The sequence below is a fragment of the Pteropus alecto genome, unplaced genomic scaffold, assembly GCF_000325575.1.
Source record: "Pteropus alecto unplaced genomic scaffold, ASM32557v1 scaffold42, whole genome shotgun sequence".
NCBI classification, from domain to species: domain Eukaryota; kingdom Metazoa; phylum Chordata; class Mammalia; order Chiroptera; family Pteropodidae; genus Pteropus; species Pteropus alecto.
The window spans coordinates 15,197,880-15,206,272 of record NW_006434825.1 but is presented as its reverse complement, the minus strand read 5'-3'; the positions used below and the strand labels follow the sequence as shown (position 1 = coordinate 15,206,272).

The 8,393-nt window shown below is 49.0% G+C and overlaps 1 protein-coding gene across 1 annotated transcript; it reads left to right on the top strand.

Annotated features, from left to right (window-relative positions):
• The first annotated feature begins 6 nt into the window (after positions 1-6).
• ATXN1L (ataxin 1 like) lies at positions 7-7,491 on the top strand. The gene has a single exon (XM_015587760.2). The coding sequence runs from the start codon at positions 36-38 to the stop codon at positions 2,025-2,027; it is 1,992 nt and encodes a 663-aa protein (XP_015443246.1). The 5' UTR covers positions 7-35; the 3' UTR covers positions 2,028-7,491.
• The last annotated feature ends 902 nt before the right edge of the window (positions 7,492-8,393 follow it).

Sequence of the window (8,393 nt, the reverse complement as noted above, 5' to 3'; positions counted from 1 at the left end):
CAAAGAAACGAGACCTCCCCGTGACCAGCGAGGATATGGGGAGAACTACCAGCTGCTCAACTAACCACACACCCTCCAGTGATGCCTCTGAATGGTCTCGAGGGGTTGTGGTGGCTGGGCAGAGCCAGGCAGGAGCCAGAGTCAGCCTGGGGGGTGACGGAGCTGAGGCCATCACTGGTCTGACAGTGGACCAGTATGGTATGCTGTATAAGGTGGCTGTGCCACCTGCCACCTTCTCTCCGACTGGCCTCCCATCCGTGGTGAACATGAGCCCCTTGCCCCCCACATTTAATGTAGCGTCTTCACTGATTCAACATCCAGGAATCCATTATCCCCCAATCCACTATACTCAGCTCCCGTCCACCTCTCTGCAGTTTATCGGGTCTCCTTATAGCCTTCCCTATGCTGTGCCACCTAATTTCCTACCGAGTCCCCTCCTTTCCCCTTCTGCCAACCTCGCCACCTCTCACCTTCCACACTTTGTGCCATATGCCTCGCTTCTGGCAGAAGGAACCACTCCTCCTCCCCAGGCTTCATCCCCGGCCCACTCAATCAACAAAGCTCCCTCTGCCACTTCCTCACCTGGGCAGTTGTCACATCACTCAAATACTCAGCCACTGGACCTCGCTCCAGGACGGATGCCCATTTATTATCAGATGTCCAGGCTACCTGCTGGGTACACCTTGCATGAAACCCCTCCAGCAGGTGCCAGCCCAGTTCTCACCCCTCAGGAGGGCCAGTCTGCTCTGGAAGCAGCCGCTGCCAATGGACAGAGACAGCGAGAGCGAAATTTAGTAAGACGGGAGAGTGAAGCCCTCGACTCCCCCAGCAGCAAGGGCGAAGGCCAGGGACTGGTGCCAGTGGTCGAATGTGTGGTGGATAGACAATTGTTTTCAGGTTCTCAGACTGCACGGGTGGAGGTGGCGGTGCCAGCACACCGAGGGACCCCAGACACCGACCTTGAGGTCCAGCGGGTGGTTGGCGCTTTAGCTTCTCAGGACTATCGTGTGGTGGCAGCTCAGAGGAAAGATGAGCCCAGCCCCCTTAACCTGTCCCATCATACCCCTGACCATCAGGGTGAGGGGCGAGGGTCAGCCAGGAACCCAGCGGAGATGGCCGAGAAAAACCAGGCCCAAGGCTTCTACCCTCAATCCCATCAGGAACCAGTGAAACACAGACCTTTACCCAAAGCAATGGTTGTAGCCAATGGCAACCTGGTGCCCACTGGAACTGACCCAGGCCTGCTTCCCATGGGCTCGGAGATCCTGGTGGCATCGAGTTTGGACATGCAGGCCAGAGCCACCTTCCCAGACAAGGAGCCAACGCCACCCCCCATTACCTCTTCCCACTTGCCCTCCCATTTCATGAAAGGCGCCATCATCCAGCTGGCTACGGGGGAGCTGAAGCGGGTGGAGGACCTCCAGACCCAGGATTTTGTGCGCAGTGCCGAAGTGAGCGGGGGACTGAAGATTGACTCTAGCACAGTCGTGGACATTCAGGAGAGCCAGTGGCCTGGATTTGTCATGCTGCATTTCGTGGTTGGTGAGCAGCAGAGCAAAGTGAGCATCGAGGTGCCCCCGGAGCACCCCTTTTTTGTATATGGCCAGGGTTGGTCCTCCTGCAGCCCTGGGAGGACTGCACAGCTCTTCTCTCTGCCCTGCCATCGGCTACAGGTGGGAGATGTCTGCATCTCTATCAGTTTACAGAGCTTGAACAGTAACTCAGTTTCTCAGGCCAGCTGTGCTCCCCCAGGCCAACTGGGTACCCCCCAAGAAAGGCCTGAGAGGACAGTCTTGGGACCCAGAGAGCAATGTGACAGTGAGGTGAAGAGCCAGCCTCCAGCCGAGGGCTCCCAAATGGTAGAGCCTTCGCAGCCGGAGCCTGGTGCTCAGGCCTGCTGGCCAGCCCCAAGCTTCCAAAGATACAGCATGCAAGGGGAGGAGGCACGGGCTACGCTGCTCCGTCCCTCTTTCATTCCACAGGAGGTAAAGCTGTCCATCGAAGGGCGTTCCAATGCAGGAAAATGAACCTCTCTCCCAGATCGGACTGGGGCTTTACCCCAGAGCTGGGCCTCACAGTGAGCAGGCAGAGGATTTGCACATCCCGCGCAGGGAACGGCTCTCTTGGCAGTGAGATTGGGGTGAAGGTGGCGGGGTTAAGAGGAGGCATGAAGGCAGCCTCCCAAGACAGGGTCTGTCGCTCATTACCCCATGGCATCCTTTCAGGATACCCCCAGAGGATGCTATGATGGGGGGCAGCAGGCCTGGGCCAAGGAAGGAAGGGGGTACATGCAAGATAAGAAACATTCCAAATATCAGGGCCTCCCTGTTCTTTTCTCCCCATCCTTAGCTCCTGCAAGGGAAACATCAGGCTCTGGGAGCAGGTGACAGAGGGAGGGAGCAAAGAAAGAGCCAAAAATGGTGATCCACAGCTTATAGTAGCAGTTCAACTGTCTGAAGTTTTTTTCCTTTCTTTTTTTGTGGTGGGAGGGCAAGAGGCCCCATTGTTGGAATAAGAGGGTTCTCACCCAGAACTTTTCTTTTGAGAGCTGTGCACTTTAAAGGGTAGTTTTGTTACAGATGTCTGTGGCTGGTTGTCGGGGAGGAGCACTCATGTGCAGGACTCTGCTTGATCCTGCTTCAGCTCTTTCCCATTTCTCACTGTTCCTCCCACAAGGCTTCTAGCACCAGAAGACGGAGAAGCCCCTCCAGAGTGAAGGACTGCTTTGGCAGGAACCCAGTCAGAGGACTTAGGGAGAAAGACCTGATGGCCAGGCTGACCCGGCTCTAGGCAGGGCTTCTGGAAAGGTAGCTGATGTAACAAAGCTCCTCCTACCCGGCTTGCCAGACCTTCGAAATTGTACTGAATCTCTAGTTGGTAAAGGTGACTTTTGAAAGAACAAGTGGACCCTTTCCCCCAGCCCCTGCACCCCTCCTCTGTTTGTCTACGTTGTGCCTAAGTGCCTGTGCGGCCCCCACCCTTCTGCTGCCCTAACCTTTGCATGGTGTCTTGACCTGGGCCTAATCTGTAGCTGCACTGCCTTCCCTCTTCTGCAAAATTGGTTTTGTCCTCTCTGACCAAGACTTCTAGTTTTCGGTGTGTAGGGAGTCTCTCTGGTTTCCCCTTCAGTCATATTCTCTGTTTTTTAAAAATCATGTCCCCTCCTCTGCAGCTTAACAGCTTGGTGGAGAAACAAGAAAGGGAACTGTGCCCCGGGTCAGGGCAAATACGCCGGGCTGGGCCGTGCCCATCCTGATGTTTTTACAGAGGTCTTCCCACCTTATTCCACTTCCTCTCCTAGCCTTCAGGCTTCTCCAAGCTATCCCCGTTCACCGGCAGCTCTGAGGTTCTGGGGTAGTCTTGATAATGAATGTTTCAATACCTGAAGTCTTCTAGATTTCATTTCATGGTGGAGTATTCCTCTGCAAAGAGCATTTTCAGTCTTCGTTGCATTTGCCCCTCTGTCTTAAACCCATGTTTTCTTCACAACTTTTAGCATCAGCTCAGACTGTGGGATTCCACTGGGTATTGAGAATTGGGTGCCCCCTCCAGCTTCAGGTGGGTGGGTGGGTTTTTTGTTTGTTTTTCAGGGGTCTTTAGACTCTTGGAGCAACTCAGGGTATCGTCCCCCCAGCTCTCTGGCAAGGCTTCTCCCAGGGTATGATCTTGGCATTTCCTTTACAAATGTATTTGAACTGGCTGAGGCCTGGCCGGTCGTCAGGAGTCTCAACCTCTGAGCTCTGATCTCTGCTCTGTCAAAGACTCGAGACAAGTCTTATGACCTCTTGGTCTTTCACTTCCTCCCCAGCTGCCAAATGGGGATAAATTATCTTACCTACCTCCTGGGGGGAGGGGGAGTTCTGAGAATGAAGTCATTCTTAGTGTTCAGGTGCTAAAGGTTGTTCTCCTGGGGGAACAAAGTGACTGAGACTGGCTTGTTTGTTACAAGCCCTACACTCCATTGTTTCATTCCTCGAGAGCAGTTACCTGGTCAGTCACCTTTCAGAGGCTCATCCAAAGGAAGCTGCTGACCTGACTGCAAGTACTTAAGTCTTCGGTTCACCTCAGAACCAAATACCAACCCTGTCTGGTGAACACTCAACCTTGTTCTCATTTGGGATAATGCTCTTTCTCTTCTCTGTCCCCCATTCTCTCTGAATGCTGCTTTCTTTGGTTTCTTTCCCACCATGGGGACCTGTGGGGTTGAGTCTTGAGGAATCCTCTCAGATGAATGCCCCAGGAGAAAGCCTCATCTACGTCTGTTACGTGAACAACTCATTCCTAGGGATTACTATTTGCACGGTCTCAGAAACATCCTTCCTCAAAGGAAGGCTCATCAACTGAATATAGTGACATGCACACAGTTGACACTCAAGAAATGTCCACCCAAGAAAACCAATTGAGCTTCCTTCTTATGCAAGCAAACCTATATCTAACCAGATACAGGCCAAACAGTTTAAATTAGTCACTCTCCACTACCCAGCCTGGTGACTTCCACTTAATCCTGGAAGGAGAAAATCTTGTGCACCTTGGTAAGTTGGGCCCTGACCTTTCTGCTGCTGTTCCTCTTGTCTCTTGCTGGTAAAACAATACCAGCAGCTCCCCTGATACTGTGCCATGCATATGTAATACGTTAATATCTTCTGAGTTGCAGAGGCGTCTTGTAAAGTAAGGTCTCCCAGGAAGAGAAGCTCTGTGCTCTAAATCTTGATCAGAGCTGTGGCACTCCCCTTGCCTTTTCCCTCTGGTTCAGTCTTTCTTCCAGGCATGAGAAATAAGAGTAATCTGATATGTCCATTCTTCCTTGTAGGAATTTCATGTTTGCAAAAGACCTGAGCGGTATTGAGAGAGAGATCATTTTAGTGGGAAGCTGTCAAGCTTTTTGGGGAATGAGCAATGAAGAAGGCCAGAGCCAGTCCCTTGTCAGTGGTAGGCCATTCTCAGAACTTAAGGAGAGAAAGTAGGACTGCTGACTTGGGCACTAAACAGAATGCCTGTACCACTTTGGGAGTAGGGGAACCAGGTAAAGGATGAGTGATAGTCCAAGTCTTGGATTATCATTCCTATCAGGATTAGTGTATGCCAGGCTCGGAGTGGGGAGGAAGGGACTGTGGGGAAGAAGGGTCTGGGAGTTCAGAGCTGAGCACTTATACCCATGGGGAGGGGCTCCAGTGGATCTGAACTGACCCTTCTACGCTCTTGGTCCCAGTTGGTTGTAACACCAAGGGCTGTGGTCTGTGCTGCTTTGCCACTGCTGCTGTCTGCTCACCGTCCTGCCTGCTGTCTTTTATAGCTCCGTCCTTCCATGTCTTTGTCCATATAGATGATATCCAGGCATCCTGTCCATTCTTACCTGTGCAAGTGTTATATTATAGCAGTCACGGTGACTAGGAATAGTATGACATGCTGCTGGCAGGTTGGTGACTCCAAAGGGATATGGCTTCAGTGCTTGTGGGGAGCCCTTTGGCTCCAAATATCTGTCTTGAGGGAGAAACAAGTAGGTTCTGCTAGTGGGTGTTTTCTGTGTATTAACTTCTTTTCTTTGTGATATCTTGTATCCTGTTTTTAAAAATAAATGACGGGGAACCAAGATAGGGCCTGTGTCAGCATCCAGGGAGGTTCATCTGGCTCCAGTTATATGGACTCTTGTCTGGGGTTGAGGGAGGGTTTGAAGTTTGTAATAGCCCCTCAGTGGGGTTTAGTTTTATTTTACCAGTGGGCATCATAGGAGATGCACAAGTTGGTGGTATGATTTAAACCTGCATCAAGCAAGCATATTGAAGAGTTGAGTGATCACACTGGAGATGAAGGGTGGACATGGACTGTCTGGGAAAGGGCCTGGGTCCATTGGGGTAAAGATAGCCTGATTAATCAGTCATGAGAGATTAGGTCACAGTCTTAAAAGCAAAGTAAATAGGGCAGAGGCCAAGTTTTAGGGAGACTTCTTGGTCTCCTAGGGCTAAGTCTACAAAACCACACTGAAGCTACAATACTTTCCAGGTGGGAAAAAGTGTACACTACAGTTGAAGAGCTGAACTGTGCTAAGTTGGATGTTGACTGAGAACCTGTTAGCCCTTTGCTGGGAAGCATTCACTCTCCACACTTCCCTGGAGTAGGGAAGGCCTCCCACATTATGCAATAATAAAATAAGCATCTGGGTCTTTGCAGCTGTCAGTTACTCTTTCAACTCTAGGATCCATTTTGGGTTCAGAAGCCTGGTTTGGGCCTAGGATGACACTGTCCCTTGAGATGCTAGAGTTGACTGCGCTCTCTCCTTACCTGCAGACTATGCACAGTGACTAGGGGGGAAGGAGGAGAGGGGGTGCGGTTTGCCCTGCTAAACCTCCCCAGCAGGAACAGTAGTAATAAATGCACTTTTCACACTAAGGTTTCTTTATTAGTTCTCCTGTTAAGCCTAGATCCTCCCCTGGTAGTCTGTGTAGTCCCAAAGCCATTCTTACTGTAGATACCCAGCAGTAAAGATGGTCTGGAATTGGGTTCCTGTCTACAGTGTGTGTGGCAGCTGCCCATGTGCCTTTACCTATTGTCAAACTTGCATTTATTTCCGTCTTTATGACTGTCATGGGGACTGAGGTTCTTTGGAGAGAGAGCGTGAGCTGATGACACAGTGGTTTTACACCCTCTCCCTGGACAGGGAGTTTGCACGTAGTTGTGAGCTGTGAGTGGTTAGTGCATTGCTGGTATTGCTGAAGGCAGGGTTCATCCTTCATTTGCTGATACTCGCATTCAAGAGAATCTCATGTTGGGGGAGAGACTGACTGTACTCGTGACAAACTTGAAGTGTTAAAAGTAAAGCTGTCCCCTACAACCTTCCTAGTCACACACAGGATCCCTGTAGCCAAAACAGTATATGTTCCAGCTGCAGAGAGCAAACTACTCTCAGCTTGCACAGCACCTTAGGGAAGGGAAGAATATATGGATAGGGAATGGGGTGGAGAAAGGAGGATGGGAATATTGTCATCCGGTTGGCTTTAGGGTCCTGAGGAGTAGAGAAGGATGGCACTGGGGCAGTCTGGATGGATCTGATTGGTGTAGGAGTTCCCTGTAGATAAATTACTGACCCCCAACTACCATCCCCAGTATGTAATGGCTGAATTAATATGTAATCAACTGCATTGTATCTAAAGCCTTAGAAATAGTCAGGTGCTCCCCCCACCCATACCATTTCTCACCCTCTAATCCTACCTGATCTTTAACAAAGCATTAATAATTCTAAGGATAATCTCTATTTTGTTGTGCTTTTTTGTAACTGTTTTAAATAAATCAATTTGTACTGTATATTTGTACTTTTGTGAGATCCTTTTTGCTGTTGACCATTTTAAGTCTCTGTACTTGGCTACACACAGATTGTATTTTTATTGTTAATGCTCTTCTTATGAATACCTGCATTTAACTTGTGGACTATGTAAACACAATATATATCAATATCTATATATCTATATATCTATCTATATAAACTACTAGCTTTTCCTTTTGGTGTTTGCGCCTTTTTCCTATCTCAGCCTTAGATGATGGCCACTGGGTGGGGGATAGGAGGAGCCTTTTGTGGGAGAGCTTGTAAGAGAGAGCAAATGGTGCCCACCTTTGTGTGGTGGGCTCGGGGCCGATTATGCAAGCTAGTCCTGAAGCGTGGTCTGCACATTTTGTGGGTATGTGTTTCAGAGACCCAGAAATCTACTCGTAGACTTAGCTACTAGCAGTCAATAAAAGGGTCCTGTAGATGTCTTCACTGCTGGCCTTTTCTCTATTTCTTTCCTCAGCAGTATTGCCAGAAATTGCTGGAATGTCAGTTCCAGTGATATTGACTGCTTCTAACTCAGAAAGCTTGCCACTGATAACAGGTGAAACACTCAGATACACTTATTAATAGTTCCCGTGTACCACAAACTATCTTAAGTGCATTATATATTAACAATCATTTGTTGCTAATACTATTATTTCCATTTTGTGGGGAAACCAAGACAGAGGTCAAGTAACTTACCCAAAGTTACACAGCTATTAAAAGGCAGTGCAGAATTTTAAATCCAAGCATCTAACTCCTGAGTCTGTATTTTAGTTGGTTGTGAAAATTAAATGAGATAATCCATATAAAATGCTCAGAATAATCTTTGACACATAGAGAGTATTTTGAAGGATCCCAAGTAGACCTTCAGTAAGGAGCTGTGAGAGGAAGGCACTTGGTTCAATTAAGTACTTTTAAATGCCCAGTACCTTGTAATAAGCTCATTGAAATTTTTGCATTTTTCAGAACAAATATTTCAGCCTGCCTGGTAGGAATTAACCCTAGTGTGGTGGGGGGTCAGTTAACACTATCGAAGAACCTTAAACCTATGGAGGTTAGAGAAGAGTCCAAGTTTCCTTGTCATGAATCG